Source organism: Trachinotus anak, unplaced genomic scaffold (assembly GCF_046630095.1).
Source record: "Trachinotus anak isolate AG129_WGS33_773 ecotype Australia unplaced genomic scaffold, CSIRO_AGI_Tana_v1 ptg000032l, whole genome shotgun sequence".
NCBI lineage: Eukaryota > Metazoa > Chordata > Actinopteri > Carangiformes > Carangidae > Trachinotus > Trachinotus anak.
In genome coordinates this window covers 11,048,922-11,065,134 of record NW_027273883.1, presented here as the reverse complement: position 1 = coordinate 11,065,134, position 16,213 = coordinate 11,048,922, and the positions used below count along the sequence as shown (strand labels likewise).

Genomic DNA, 16,213 nt, shown 5'->3' with positions numbered 1-16,213 from the left:
TCTTTGTCTCTTTTTTTTGACCTCACATGATCTTTTCATCTTTTTTCTTTCCTGTAGCTACATTCTTTTGGCTTGTCCTCTTCCCCATAACTCACTTCTTCCTACCTGCGTGCTCTACTCTGTTCTCCATTTTACTGTGCAATGAAACACCAGATTCTCATGGTTGATTACATGTCAAAACCTTTGTTACATAAGAGCAACTGCTGCTTAGGTGTATGAAAACACACAAGACCTCTCTCCCCCTCACAGAATGATTTCCTCCTGTTTGTTCTGGGTGATCAATCAGCCTGATTGACATGAAAGAACAACAGTTCACCCTCAAAGAAATCAGTCGCCGCCCCCGCTCCAACTAAGTGCTTTTAACTGCGACACATTAACCAGCCTTGATCACTGATTTGCTGGCTGCAGAATCCAGTCGTTCTTGTTGGGCCAGTTGCAGGGGACAGGGGTGCAGGTGAAAGGAAGAGAGGGAGGGACCCATCTAGGTAAAGAGAAAGAGGAGGAGAAAGCTAATAGAAACCAAAGATGACTGTGTGAAACAAAATGGATTCTACCAAGCCCAGGTAAAGCCTATCATTTTATCTGTTATAATATATATCTGGCAGTTAAAGAAGATACAGGAGCACAGTACTTAAGGAGTTTTTTATTTTGCGTAAATGGCAGTAAGTCACCTTCATGTTAAAGCTTCTGTGTGAATATATGGATATATGTTCTGTGGCACTTCATTTGCTGCTTTTACTGAGGCTATAAAACTATCAGAGTGTCTGTTTTTATTGTCCTTTTATCTTAACTTTATCTTTAAATGAGCCAAATCAAATATAGTTGTATTTCAGACATCTTCAGTGTGTTGCTGTGGGACACAGACAGTGATTGTAAACAGGTATGACAGCGTGATGAAAGCACTTGCGTCAAACCTTTGATGTATGACAGCATGAGCAGATTAGTGCAGCGTTCCTGACTACAGTATGTTTGCTCATGTGAGCGTGTTTGATTTTAGAATAACTGCTAAAATGGAATAAATGATAAATATGATCACAAATACCAGAGCAGTAATCCATCCTGCACTTGCACAGTGTATCTGTAGTCCTGCTGAACGGCAGTTCCCTAATGGCTGCATCGGTAAACTGAGTATATTAGTCATGAAGTATTTCAGTGAAGAATTAGCTTCCTGAGAATAGAGACACATTCTCTGTTGTAACCTAAATATGTAAGTTGTGATGTCAGGTTTGTGGGAACTAGTGTCAGACAAATCCTGGAGTGGCACTGTGGGCTGCACGGCTGTGTAACTGGAGCTGCAGCCTTGTGAAACTATCAGTGTCCTGTTAAATCAGCATCATCAACTGTAAGATGCAACAGTTATAACTTTGGCTTCTTAGTTTACTTGTTAGTGTCAGTGTATCCAAGTATTTGAAATAAAAACAAAAACAACAACAACAAAAAAAAACCCAAAAACAATCATGTCAAGACTCACTTATTTTCTCTCGCTTGTTTTTTAAAAAGGGTAGTGTTGTTTCTGTTGTGTAAATTCTGTGTGTTTGTTGCCATCCTGCTTGACCTGGTGGTACACAGCGTACATCTATGGAAACCAAAAGATGATGTTTTGTAAATCCTCATTTTGACACACTTCTTTTCAATAAGAGGAACTGATTACTCACAATACTCAAACTGGGCCAGAACTGAGCTGATCTTAAACTCAAGTTCAAACTGATTCAGTAATATGAATTTTGTCTGACGGTTTTCACTGAGTTTCATGGCAATTTTACTTTATGATTGTTTGTGTTGGTGTCATGTATAATATTAGAACAGTAACTGACATTAATTTGAATAAAACAAGGAAAACGTTTGTGGTTGAACTGTTCAGGAACAGTAGACGCATGCAACACGTGACATGCAGACTTAGCTTTATCTTAAATGGATCAGAAGGCAAAACTGTTTAAACCGCAGTCATCCATATTTGTTCGTTTACCTGTGATTTTATAAAGCTTTAGCCCTGAAAAGGAAGTATGAGTAAACCCTCATTATGACAAAGCACACAAAATCCCTCCACTCTGTCTTCCACTCTCTATGCCTCCCTTCTAAAGCCCTTTCTTGTAACAAACTATTCACCTCTCTGCCCTCACACACCTTATTTTGGCAATGAGTAACTCTGTGTGTTTATCCTCAGCCTTCCCTCAAAAGCCCTGTATGGAACCAGTGGTGGTGGAAATGAATCACCGATGGAGGAAGAATCGGTGCCGCGGCCAGACAGTGTGGACGGGGAGAGGCGGAGGGACAGTGAGAGCAGAGAGACGGATGTTGTTGATGGGAGGACAGCAGCTGCAGAGATAAACCATCACCACAAGGGGTCAGCAGACAAAAGCAAGTTCAATACACTAGGCTATCAGGCAAGTGGGACAGAAGCTATTTTAACTAAGCGCATTTTATCAAGTACAGTGTGAGGTACTTTATTTCTCTGTTATGCTACCTTATAGTTCTACGCCACTAGACTGTTTGCATGTTTTGCAGATTGTTTTCTGCGTCTGGTGAGCCTGTAAAATATAATGAATATAGTGAAAAAAAATCTCCCTCCCATCAGGCCACTGAGTCTTTAAAGTTTTATTTTCTTATGAAAAATGAAAAACAATCTCCCATTGTAGTAGGACTATGTCAACCTGTTTTCAACACAAATTCGCTTGTTTTAAGCACTGAAGCACTGAAACCTTTTCATGATTTTAGTTTATTTTGAGAGTAAATGTGAAACAGTTTAAAATAATTTAAAAAAAAAAACAGACATATTCTCATACCACTACAAAACAAGATTTTTAGGACTTAGTTATAGACAGAATCTTTGACAGTACGATTGAAGTTTTCACACTTTAAACAGCTCAACATCTGCTTTGCCTTGACAAGCTACAGTAAAAAAAAAATGCTGCTTACACATTGATGCATCAGTGATTATATGAAATAGAAAATTTAATATAAAAAGTCACTTTTGTTACTTTAAGTACATTTTGCTGAAAATACATATCAAAAATAAATACATCTCACAGTGTGAAAGTGTTTAAACTATTAAAGTCAGAGGAAATGCCACTTGTGTTACTTCATATTCACTGGATAAAGTTTTGACAAGTGTAAAACAAAACCATGGGTAAATAAGCGCAATCTTGATTCAGTTTCTTATCTTGACATCTCATTTGGATTTGTTAATATAATCTTTAAAATGTGTGTGATCCTCTTATGAAATGCTTGACTTGAAATGTACAAATGTTTGACTTTCCAGAGGCGGACCAAGCAGAAAGTTGTGACTGATTTTGCAACACTGAGTAAAGGAACATCTGCAGGAGCCAAACCCAGAGCTGCACTGAGACAGGTCCTGTTCAACCAGGGAGTGTCTGACAAGAACCCAGCATCTGAGGTATCAAGCTGTGTCCTGCTCATCGCACTGCATGCTGACATGTGTAGAAACAGATACTGACATGCTCTAACCGTGTCCACCCACTCAAACAACTGAAACAACCACAGCAATATTCGTTCTGCTCCGCTGGCGTAGTCTCCACTAACGACCGACCACAAGAATTCATAACAACTACTGAAGATCACTTCTAAGCATTTACTGATTCATTATTACATCAGATTCTCCTCCTTTTTTTTCTCCCCGACTTCTTTATCTTTCCCTCTTTCTCCTTCCAACCCCTCAGGAGCGAGGACAGCTGGATGTGTTAAAGCACAATCTGCAGGCCTTCGCTGTGCCAGTCAGTCTGAAGTGGAGATGGATGGAGGAAAGTCAGGGAACAACCCTTGAGAAGAACTGGACGGATATTGTGCAATCTCATTCAGTATGGGCTCTTTCTTTATGCGAACAAATTCCCTTAATAGACCAAAACCAACATTTAACAGCAAATTTATTTTACCAACAAGTATTGCCTTCATAGCTGAAGCCTGATACAGATTATTCCTTTGGCCCCAGACCTCCATTGTAACCTCCATTTTAAAAAGACAGGACTGAGCCCCACCACTGCACATTTTAATTCATTAAAATGAACATGGGCACTGCTACTCTAAATACCCTCTACCCAGAATAAAGATATATTATTGTGACCCGTCTGTAAAGATTTATAACTTAAGGGATTGGAAATCAAAGCAACAGACAAACTCAGGAAATCTGATAATATTAAGCAATGAACTAACTTTTTTTTTGTCATGGAATTTGTTGAAGGTGAGGAAAATACAGACTAGCGTCACATCCTTTAAATGCATCTCCTACTCTTAATGTTTGATTTTCACTCTGCATGTAGTTTTTACTTATTCTTGAAGCATCTCTAATAGTTGTCTCCTTTCCCTCCTCTTCCCCTGGTCTTCTTGTCATTTTCAGACCATGTCTAAGATGCAGAGACACCAGCAGGAGGCGCTGTGGGAGTTTGTTCACACTGAACTCACCTACATCAACAAGCTAATTATCATCAAAGATGTAAGATGTCACTCTCTACCTGCTGTTACAGCCAGATTTCTTTTTAAGTATGTCAGAGCTGACAAGGGATTTTCCACAGGATGTTTAACAAAGCTGTTTACTTCTCACAGTTGGTTATTGCAGCTCTCATCAACCTACACCAGCATGGATTTCTCCTGGAGGTCAGTCTGCACAGCATGCAGCCTCATCTACACTGGAAACACACAAACCTGCTGCACAAAAAATTTAATCTCTACAGGCCTATTTTCCACTGTTCTGCATACCACTGACACACACCGACTGACAAAACGACAACATCCGCTCAAGCTGATACAGTATACAACAGACAAGTACAAATGGAAACTGTAGCACAACACATTTCCACCGAGAAGATGGAAAATATCAGAACGCAGGGGAGTTTTAACTTAACACTATGATTTTTATTTTTGTTTTGACTCTCTCCTGCGCCAGGTGACCCCAGAGCTGCTTTTCTCCAACCTCCCCTTCATCCTCAGTGCACACCAGCTGTTCTGGCAGGAGGTGATTTATCCCATGTTACAGGAAGTCCGGAGGACTGGAAAGCCCTTTGACCCCATGAGGTTAGAGGCTGGTTGCCTGCAGGTAAGAGCTCACTGTCTGCAAGATACATTACAAATACATTCATGAGTGTGCTTCTGCCTGTTGGCAAAGGAAAAAAAAAAAAGTATCCACGCCCTCTTACCCTAACTATTCTTAAAAAAAAACAAAGCCCTAAGCACTTGCACTGTAGGCCACTCATGCATCACTCTGCACAGTGAAGCTCAAACAGTAAATCACCAGCTACAACCTTAAAATGCAGCTTAAATGTTCATGCATCTGTAATAATAATCCAGCAACATAATAATAATAATAATAGTAATATAACATTGTCAGGGCCCATTCTGCTAGATAATCAGTACTTTACTTTGATCATATATTAATATATATACAGTATACACTTTAAATTACATTACATTTACTTACATTTTGCTGATGCCTTTGACTTAAGGGGGTACTCCAGTGATTTAGTTTTGCTTCCATAAAGTTAGCCATTATTTGATAGTTTGCATGGAGTGAATACTCCTTATGACAATTAAACTGATCCTCATGTGTAAAATGCACAAAATTTCAAGTGAAGGCGTTTTCTTTTCACACTGTCATTAATCATCCTTTTCTTTTTGTCCTCAGTTCCATGAGCGTTTCTCCTCCTATCAACATTACTGCTGGGAGGAGGAAAACAATCTTGAGTTCACACGCAGGCAGATGGAGAGCAACCCACATTTCCTCACTTACGTTCAGGTATACTGAAGCAGCATCCATATGCACAACATGCAACACAAAATGCACAGGACGAAAGTTCCTCAAATGAATGTGAACTGAAATACGCGCCCACACAAACCCAATTATCACCTGAATGGAATTCAATGTTATGACTAACTGTTAAGTCATTAATGGTGGCTCTATGTGGTTTGTGATGTTTTCATAACCTTGTGGGCGACCTCTCAGTGCCACTTCCTGATGGCCAACCACTTTTTACATTAAAATCTTCTCCAAATGAATCAGCCTCAGCAGCGCTTTGACGGATTTCTTGTTCACTAAACTGAGTGCAGGACATTTATGGGAAAAGTGAGAGCAAGACAAGCAGCGCTGTCCTGGCTACAACACTTCACACGCTAAGCATGGAAACTGAACACAGGAATGACATTTTACTGACTAAAATAAACATAGCACCCTACAATATTAACAACACTATCTTGTGTATAGAACCAGGTTCCAGAACATATGTGTGTGTATTCAGCATTTGCTTTTTCACTTATGTCATACCCTCACACTTGTCAACCTGAGTGGGAGGTGATTTTGTTTTTGTTGAACAGTTAAAGACACATTTTACCAGGAAATGGCAGTGGGTGTTAAAGGGTCGTCCAAGTCACACAGAACAAAAACATCTCTCGTAACCCTTGTGTTGTGTTTTTTTGTTTGTTTTTTTTTTGGTGTATGAGGTTTTATTTGTCAGGGCTTTAAGATATCAGAGTCTGGGTCTTCTGCTACCCCTCAAACATAGATACACGGTAGATGAATGGAAAAATGAAGAATCAATTAATCTAATTTTCCAGTGTCTCAAGAAGTAAAAACCAAATGTATTTTTAAGCTTTTAGAAGTAAAACCAGAAACAATCTGCATGAATAGATACTATTTAGGCTACCATAGGATGCTGTTTGGCACTACTCGTTTTTTCAATTTTATTTAAATAATATTAACTATTTTGCTATAAACAATTTCGAGACACTGTAATAAAAACACTTTTCTTCTGAAAAGCACCAACCCAGCAGGCACGAAGCTGGCCACGAACATCATAAGATGTTGGTATTTGGTTGAATGTAGGTTGTGATGTCGGGTGACCAAAAGTCAATATCAGGACAACATCTAACGCCAATATTAATTTGACATACAATACTGACGACTGCTGACATTAACATTTTGTTAGTTTTAAGTTGTGTTGTTAAGTAACAAAAATCTAATGTCTTCCAAATGTCTCATGTCAAGGTAATCTTGGGTAATGTTGGGTTTTGACATCAACCCGATTTTCATTTCCAACCAAAATTTGAGGTCAGTCCGATTGATTTAACGTCTTTCTGACGTTGTATTGACATCCGGTGCCAGGAGTGAAGTTGACGCCATGTTCTTGTGTTTTTGTGCTGTCCAGTGGGTAGAGACTCACCCTCAGTGTGATCGGATGCGTCTTGGGGACATGCAGGCCAAACCCCATCAGAGGATCACAAAGTACCCCCTGCTGCTTAAGGCTGTGCTCAAAACCACCCTGGACCCTCATGTACAGAACATACTCAGAGGCATGGTGAGGATCTCACACTATTAAATCATCAAATCTGTTTGTCCTCTACAGAAAAACTCCCACTGACAAACACTAAACTAAAATCTTCTCTCCAGTTGTCAAGTGTAAACAGTTTTTTGGAAAGTATAAATGACTACCTGAAGCTGAAGGATGAGGAGCTCGCCCTTTCCATCTCTGCTCAGAGGGTGGAGGGATATGAGGTGGAGGGAATAAATGAAGAAATTGACAAGGTAAAATGTGTGCGTGTGTGTGTGTGTGTGTGTGTGTTTGTGTGTGTGTGTGTGTATTCTGAACCCCAAATCACAGAAACAAATATTCTCCACTACATCAATGAAACTTGTATCTGTCATATAGAAACCTTCAACAGAGGCAGAGCAAGCATTGAACCTATAAGCCAGAAGAATCTGTCAGGACACAGTAAGAGAGGGGTCCTGGTGTTGTGCATGTTGGCTCAGGGTCACACTGTCTTGGACTCTTGAATAGAACAGAGCCATGTTAATAGCAACACCTGTGCTTTTGCTATTATGACAAGTGAAAATATCTGCTGCGGAAAAGTCCTACAATGAGGCACATAGTGTATTAAAAGCTTTTTGCTGCTAAAAAGCACATTTTCACCTTTTATCAGTGTCTATGAACAATTCATTGTATTCTATGAAATCTTAAATGTGAGAGTTCAAATGTCAGGCAATAATGACAAGACTGAACAATAAAGATTTCGACCAAAATAAACTGTTACCCGCTTGAATATGTGTTATGATTACTAATGACAGATTTCCTTGACAGCACGTCCGAGAGATCTGCCAGTTTGACCTAACATGCCCTGTCAGAGGAGTGGGTCCTGAAGTCGTACGTAAGCTGCTGCTGGAGGAGAACTTGAAGATTCGGGACAGAAAAGATAGCAAGGTGAGCAGAGCCCATGCACTCAGTTACTGTACGTTTAAATCTATCTCTTCAGAGCATCCTTTTCATTACTTTTCCTTGTTTCCTCACACACGGTGTGATGCAGCTGGAGGTGGTGGCTCTACTTTTCTCAGATGTGCTTCTAATGACCAAAGTCCAGAAGAAAGGAGAACGGTTAAAAGTGGTTCGACCTCCTCTGGCCCTGGACAGAACTTCTTGCATAGCACTGAAAGATGGCTGTGAGTAAGATTTTCTTATACACACTGAGCCAAGTGAGCTGAATTCTGTATAGATATAAATGTCATTACTAATCCTCTTCTCTCAGGTTCATTTGTTCTTGTGGAGGTAGGTGAACTTCAGAGTGCTATGAATGTCTACATATTTGCAGCCAGCACCTCAGAGAGATGCTCCACATGGGTCTCCACCATCCACCAGGCGAAGGTAAAAACTGATATTTCTGACCAAAACTTTTGAAAGGATTGTAGTCTCATTTAGCTTTTAGCCGCACTAGCATTAAGGCTTTACAGGCCAGTTGGTCCACCACTTTGTTCAAGAATGAAATGTTGGCAACAGTTGTTTGGATTGCCAGGGAATTTTGTACAGACCTTCATGGTGTTCATTAGGATAAATCCTGCTGTCTTCTTGTCTTTGGTAATCCCCTGACCTGTCCTTTAATAGCACCAAAGGGTCAGAATTATTCAGTTAAATGTTTTGACTTCTATTAAATAGATTGGTACAAAATTTGGTTCAGACATTCATGGTTCCCAGAAAATGAGAATATGAGCTGACTTTTCCTCCAGCACCACCATGAGGTTGACATCTCTGTTACATTGTCAGGAAACACTGATGAACCTGAGAAAGACAGAGAGCAACAGACAACTGGAAATCCAGCTGGAGGCCAAACCTATTAAAGAAGCCAAGATGGACAGCATGGAGACAGCAGAACAACCTCTTCCACAATCAGGAGGGGAAAATTTTGTAGATCAGCTTACTGAGGAACATATTAAACCCCAGTCAATGAATGGGATGTTGGCATCGAAAGAAGAAGAGGGACATTATCAACCTGAATATTATGTGGGCATTAATGATACAGGATTACCTTTTTGGAAGTACCAGGCGGTCAACAGCAATCGTAAATCAGTGCATAAGAGCTTTGCTGGCCGGCAACAAGCAGTCAAAAGACATGAATGGATAGAAATGGGAATGAGAGGATATCAAGACGGGAACCACACAGAGGAAGAAGAGAAAGTAGTTGAGTCTCAGATGACAAAGGAGCGAAAGGCATCCTTTAACCAAAGGGCACAATCTGAACCTAATCTGGATCTTTTTATTCCTGGTACTGCTGTAGATCCAAGATACAATACAACTGGACCGCACTGTCGTTTAGTAGGTGGATTACCAGATGTTGACTACCCAACCAATGAAGATAGCACTTTACAACTTCCTTACCAACCGACAATGTCCAGGGAGGGGCCTGAGTTTCGAAGACTACTGGGAGAAGGAGGAACATCAACAAGGAGAGATTCCCAGTCTGTGAACTACAACATCAGGAGAAACTCCAGCTACAGCCCGTCTGGAGACATTGAGACGTCTCAAGAGACCTGGAGGTTCTCAAAAGATTTGAAGTCACCCAAGTTACGGAGGAGGAGGCCACTTAGTGGCCATCAGAACCCCTCTATTCAGACGTACAAGCAGTTCTTCCAGGACTCAGGAGAGACATGGGCTGCTTCAAACAAGTCTTCCTCCAACTCTGACTCAGACTGCAGCCTAAATATCAAGAGAAACTCTCTTCCGTCTGGCCAAAACTTAGATTCACACCGGGTGCTCAAGCTGGGCTCCCTGAAGCCAAACCAAGGCATGTTTTGGTCCATGAATGATAACATCTCTCCAGATCCCCAAAAATTGTTTGAGCCTGAGTTGCCTGATGTGAACTTTCACAGAAAAAGGCCCCCAATGAAAACCCAAAGGAGTGCTTCCATTCCTAACATTGTAATTGAAGACCATGGACTTTGTCTGCAACATAGTAGCCTGTACACTTTGCCCCAAGAACGAGATACACCTTTTCCCATCTCAGGACATTATCCTAATGGACACCCCTCACCTCTGGAGGGCTTTCTGGAAAGAGCCAAAGAGAAAAAGAAAGTAATGTATCGAGATGGATTAAAGAGAGAGCAAAATGTGAAAATGCCCAATTTGAGGTCAAGATATCCTTCTCCTTCCTCCTCGTTTTCCACCACACCTTCACAATTGCTCAGTGATGGAGACAGAGACACAGACTGCGAGGAGGAGGTGAAACTGATGAGACACAGAGCCCTCACAGTGAGTAAAGGATGGAAAGAGCAGCTAGTAGATGGAGATGAAGACGATAACAGGAGCAGGTTAGTATGACAAAAAGTACTTTCATGCATTATTAACTGTGTGAGTAATTGACATGTTGCTCAGAAAATGTATGAATTTTTTGGATATAGAGACAGATCACCAGGTGGAAAAAGGATTTGGTTGACCATGCACTGATAAGTAAAAAGAGACCATAAGTGTACAAATATATAAAAAGAACAATCACACTTAATTCATAGTGAAAAGGCAAGCAGATGATCTGACAAACAAAAGACGCACAAGGCCTAACATCTGCCATCACAATATTATTGTATGTATATTATCAATATTTATCAATATTTTCAAAATATCATTTTTATCATCAATATTGATATATCGCAACATCACTAATATCAAATAAATAATACCTCCACATGTCATTCATGACATTGGCATGTGACTGAGGAATGGCACATTTTATTTCCCAGTAGAAGTGTGACTTCAGCAGTCTCAATCTTTGTCCCTGAGAACAGAAACAGACCTGGATTATCAAGGTTTAAGTAGAACAAGAAAAGCCCTGAAAGCCACAATTTTGCATGTGGATAAATTTATAACATCACATTTTCCAACATCTCCACTTTTAGAAGCATGCAGGACTGAGAGACAATTTTTAGTGTTGTTATGTAAGCCTGGTTCCCTCATACATTTAGATACTTGAACAAGTGGACAATAGTGGCAAATAATATTTGATATTGACCTCTGTTGCGAATAATAATAATCATCATCATCATCTAACCTACATAACACTACATTTATATTATACTAGAAAATTTGGATGTTATTTAACACCCAAAAAAAGTTTTTATTGTAGCATTATATATTTAGCATTATATTTTGCCTCTTTTTCTTTTAATAATAGACAGACGCACATTCCCTTAATACTTAGCTTTGTTGTGGTTGAATTTATCTGTATTCCCCTGAATTTGATAATTTACTTTTAAGCTGTCTGATCTCTACTACTGGAATGAGTGTTCAGTGCTCAGTAGGCTGGTAAGGGACACACTGTTCTATGAGAATGGAAACTTTAAATTGTGTGAGTCTTTCATGGTTCTAACCACAACACTTTATATGTCACTTTAACACACTTTAATTCATACACTGAATGCATTGTCTACCTCACAAAATATTTGCGTTTTAAAATGTGATGTGAAGTACTTTAACTGTTGCTTTTCTTCAGTTTCTTCTGCGTTTTGTTAAATAGCTAATTTACTTTCTTATAATTACTCCACAATTTATATAATTCATTAGGGTATTATTTGAGTAGCCTTTGTTAATTTGAGGTTCTCCTGATATTCCATGATTTTGTATTTTTTGAATACCATGCACGATATATTAATTACTGTACTGTGCATGCCAGAATGCTTTGCTGGTATTAAACTCAGTATTATACTTTTTTGAAAAGCATTTCCTCCATACAGTTATAATAATGAAATTGAAATGTATTACCTATCTTGAGGCAGAGTGGCATAGTCTTGGACAGTTACAGCATTTAGCCATGGAGAGTCTATGGGCACAGTAAATTTAAGAGAATAATCAGTCTTAACCTCTCTCTCTTTCTTCAGTGCTGTCTCTACAGAAGGTGTAAATGTGGACTGGCCAGGCTGGTGCTTTGATGATGATGAAGTCATGAACCATTTAAACCCTGGGGATAAAGGGCTTCCGGAGGGCATCAGCAGATCTTTGGTCTTATCGGATGTTCATGAACTTTCAGAGCAAGAGGACGGGGAGTATAGTCAGGTGTAGTTCTGAAGCTGCACTACGCACTTAAGTGATCCAAAACTAGAATGCCAGTCAGCCATCTGAGATCACAGACGGTTAAATTAAATTAAATTAAATTAAATTCAAAAGTGTATGAATGTGAATTTCAGAGGGACAAAGTGACAAGGACAGGACAAAGGTCGTCACTCTGAATTTCTGATCACTGTAAGATTCTGTAACTAAGGCAAAATGATGTAATATTTTTTTAGAATAATACATATACACGTGGTCAGTGTTTTGTGTAATATAAAGAAACATTTTTTTTTTATAAATGACTGTATATTTAATTTATATCTGTAACTATTTTCCTGGCTCATTGGAGAACTTCAAGTTGTATATGATGTAATAAATGAAACCAGATTTATTTCTGTTAAACGCACTTTATTTGTAATAGATTTTGTTCCCAATATGTACTGTACATGCAAAAAAAATCATCACATAAAACAATCAAAAGCATTTACAGCTGAAACAAAAGGGTAATATACAACATTTCAATTCTATTTTTATTAAAACAATGACAAGAGTGCTGCTACAACATCTGCTCTGAAATTATTTAGAAAAACTGTGCAAATTAAAGTCTCCCAACATATTGCAGGCATGAAAGAAATAGATTTCTTTTTTTTTTTTTCCTGCAATGCTTTTGCTTTATTATAACTTTACTTTTTCACGTGGTTTCTTTCTCTCTCCTCCCGCTCATTGGAGATGGTATGAACAATTGTCTCCAGCGCAGGGTACTGAAAAATCCTTTTCTTCTGTGGAGTGGAAAAAAACAGATGCAAAATTATTAATATAAGCAGCACAAAGTGGAATTCAAGATCTAATATACAAATCCTCACACACATACAGAACATATCAATTCAATTCAGTCTTGTATGTATTTTTTTACTTAATCAGATAAAGTGATTTATTTCCACTCATGGAAACCATTTTCTGAAGTCAAGTGACTTATCTCAAAATAGAGACAATAATAATAATCTTATTTCAAGATTTTGCATCTTGCATGAAAAAAGGTAAGAAATTCGGGAACTGAAAATCCCACAAAAAATGTACAATTTACAGAAAAATTTAATTATTTTTATTTAAAATAATTTATTTAAGCGCAGATATTTACCCTTTGGTGGTTCTTGTACATCTGAGCCAGAATCAGCAGCAGAACAATCAGGAGACAGCTGAGCCCGACTACTACGCCGGTGTTCTGAGAGAAACCTGATGATTTTTGTCCACTCAGACCACCTGTAAAGAAAAAAACCAGAAAAAAGTCAGGTAAAGGCACAATGTGACATTTTGTGTGGACATCAATCTAGTATATTCGTAGGATATTTATCTTATTATTATACAACATAACAAATCAAGAGGAGAGAACTTACTCATCAGTTGAACGTGGTATGTTACGTTTCCCAACATGCCATCTTTGCTGGAGAACAGACATACCCATTCGCCCCAATTCTCTTCTGACACCTGGCTGATACTCAGAGTCTTCCCCTTCTGGATGGGCCTAACTGACTGGGTGCCATTGATGTCATAGGTCACATAGACCCACTCATAGTCGGTGACCTCGCTCGCGTCGGACAGTTGGCAGGTCAGTGTTACGGAGTCTTTTTTCTTTGACGAGACGCTCCTGTCAACTGAGAGAAAAACAAGACAATAAAATTTATTGCAACTGGCAAAAATAAAAACAGATTGGATTTTTACTCAAGCTTAAACTGAATCCACGTAATCTTACTTTGGGCAACAACGAGCTGGATATTTCGACTCAGCTTTTGTCCTTCTACAGTTGCCGAGCATCTGTACCTGCCCTCATCCTCAAATCCAACCTCTTTCAAACTGGCAGACTTATCCCAAGGGAGTTCAGGGGACTGTGACGATGGAGAGAAAGAGGGAGAGAGGTGGCCTGGAACGGATTTTAAAAGAGACCCAGATTGTAGTTTCTCCCAGACTGGTAAAGAGGGGGTTATACCAGGGGAGAAGACACAGGGGAGTGTGACTGCAGATCCCACAGCAGCATACACCTTGGTGTTGTCATTGGGTGGTTGGATGATTCCTTGAAGGGAAATAAAGAAAAGATGCGTTGAGAATGTCTTCCACGAAAATATATTATTCAACTGTTCAATTTCTTACAATATTTGAGTCCTGTAAGCATCTCACCTCTCACAGACAGAGTTGCTGACGCTCGCCACTCTTTGCCCTTGTAGGCCACTACACAGGTCCATATTCCTGTCAGCTGCTCCGTTGCCTTTTTCCTCATGCTTTTAGAGGCGTATCTGTCTACGGGGATTCCAGTCTGAGGCACAAATGGGCTGTTGTTCAGCATCCATTGCATGGATGCTCCATGAGCCCAAGGAGTCACATTACAAGTGACTGAAAAATCCATCCCTGATACGAGAGCCTCTGGAGAGAAGGACACTGTGAAGGACGCAGACATGCAGGAGATTAATGACATGAGAGCAATTACTTTATGGGAATGATAATGTAAAGAATACATTTTATATTTTGCTATAAATATCATCAATTCATTCTCTCAGCATATACTGATTAATACAAGCTAAAAAAGTTAAACATCCTCACTATCTGGTGGAATTGCTATGAGTCATGGCGTGCTCAATCAGTACTTTTTCAATATATCTAATAGCTGAATCTGCAATGATTTGGCAATTCACTGGGTTGTTGCTGTGTATGTATAGACATTCAAGACAACATGTGCACAAGTTTAATACCTTTAATGATTCTAAGCGTCACCACTTTTGTGACAACCTGGCCTTCAAAGTCCAAGCTGCAGGTGTAAACCCCTCCATCGTCCTCCCTCACATTGTTGATTTGCAGGCTGTAGTCGCCGCCTTCAAACTGTGTGTGGGGGCAGTGCACACGTTGGGTCCCTTTCCCTGACCAGCTAGAACCCCTGTACAGCAGACCGCTCCTTTGCCTTCTCCAGACAGTGCTGTGGGAGGAGGTGTCAGAACAGTCCAGTGTCATCAGCACATAGATGCAAGGTTTTGTTTTGAATTGAGGGATTTGACGGTAGACTGGGAAAACAACACAGACAAGTGAGGAGTAAAAGGAGAAAACTTGTATCTTACCCTTTGTTGGCTTTACTCCAGATGATGACAGGCTCAGCAGAGGATGTGCGGCTACTTTCACAAGGCAGTACAGCCTGAGAGCCTGCTTCAGCAAACACCTCTGGTACCTCACATCGAGCTCCTGAGGAAGTAACATATATAATTTATTTCAGAAAGTTTACAAAAGAAAAACATCTATCCATTTAATGTGCTATTAATTGCAAAATGGTGTTTTAAAAAAATCATGAAATTACCTGTCATGAGAAAGGTAATCATCACAAAGATGAAACACTCCATCAAAATCATTTTGCTGTTCAAATGAATCCACATATTTTTCTGTAATCTCTGTCACGCGCTTGAATGTGTTTGACTTTGTCTTTGCTTGACACCTCATCAGCCCAAGCTGATATATATGAGCCCGTGGGTGCTGATGGGGGCGGAGTGTCTGGTAGTTCCTCTGCTGATCATGTGACTTCAGCTACAAGCCAGGCTTTGATGCGGTCTGACTTTGTCAGCCTGGAAACTGTAAGACAGAGGTGCAAACAGGGGGACCCACTTCCTCCCACGGATTCTCTCTACTTCACCCTGTTTTTCTTCTACATGTCAAATAAACAGTGTGTAACAATATGTAACATTATTTAATTTGTAAACTACACGTAAGCAACATGTTGCTTTAAGTTCTCCTTTCTAGCATTCATCAAATGGTTTATAACACACTAGGAGAGTAGTTGCGAGGAAATATAAGTGTATTATTAATATTATTAATGTATTTTGTCAACAACTATAACTCCTGTGGACACGCCTTATGCAGGGGATTTATTAATAAAGCAA

General features: G+C 39.6%; 2 protein-coding genes across 3 annotated transcripts; one reads left to right on the top strand and one right to left on the bottom strand.

The window, feature by feature from the left end:
• Positions 1-229: 229 nt before the first annotated feature.
• plekhg6 (pleckstrin homology domain containing, family G (with RhoGef domain) member 6) lies at positions 230-12,708 on the top strand. 2 transcript variants are annotated; one of them, XM_071468572.1, is made up of 15 exons: positions 230-563; positions 2,165-2,384; positions 3,260-3,394; positions 3,678-3,815; positions 4,352-4,447; positions 4,558-4,608; positions 4,898-5,047; positions 5,633-5,743; positions 7,149-7,298; positions 7,391-7,525; positions 8,079-8,198; positions 8,302-8,434; positions 8,521-8,636; positions 9,033-10,573; positions 12,134-12,708. In XM_071468572.1, exons 1-15 carry the CDS (start codon positions 544-546, stop codon positions 12,312-12,314), a joined length of 3,297 nt encoding a protein of 1,098 aa, XP_071324673.1. In that variant the 5' UTR covers positions 230-543; the 3' UTR covers positions 12,315-12,708. The 2 variants fall into 2 exon arrangements, with proteins under 2 accessions (XP_071324673.1, XP_071324674.1); XM_071468573.1 differs by lacking the exon at positions 230-563 and having other exon boundaries at positions 2,212-2,344.
• On the bottom strand, positions 12,690-15,788 carry LOC139612713 (lymphocyte activation gene 3 protein-like). The gene is made up of 8 exons (XM_071468574.1): positions 15,637-15,788; positions 15,404-15,524; positions 15,044-15,264; positions 14,475-14,732; positions 14,053-14,370; positions 13,697-13,954; positions 13,441-13,562; positions 12,690-13,081 (listed from the first exon to the last, which is right to left on the bottom strand). Exons 1-8 carry the CDS (start codon positions 15,710-15,712, stop codon positions 12,986-12,988), a joined length of 1,470 nt encoding a protein of 489 aa, XP_071324675.1. The 5' UTR covers positions 15,713-15,788; the 3' UTR covers positions 12,690-12,985.
• Positions 15,789-16,213: the final 425 nt, after the last annotated feature.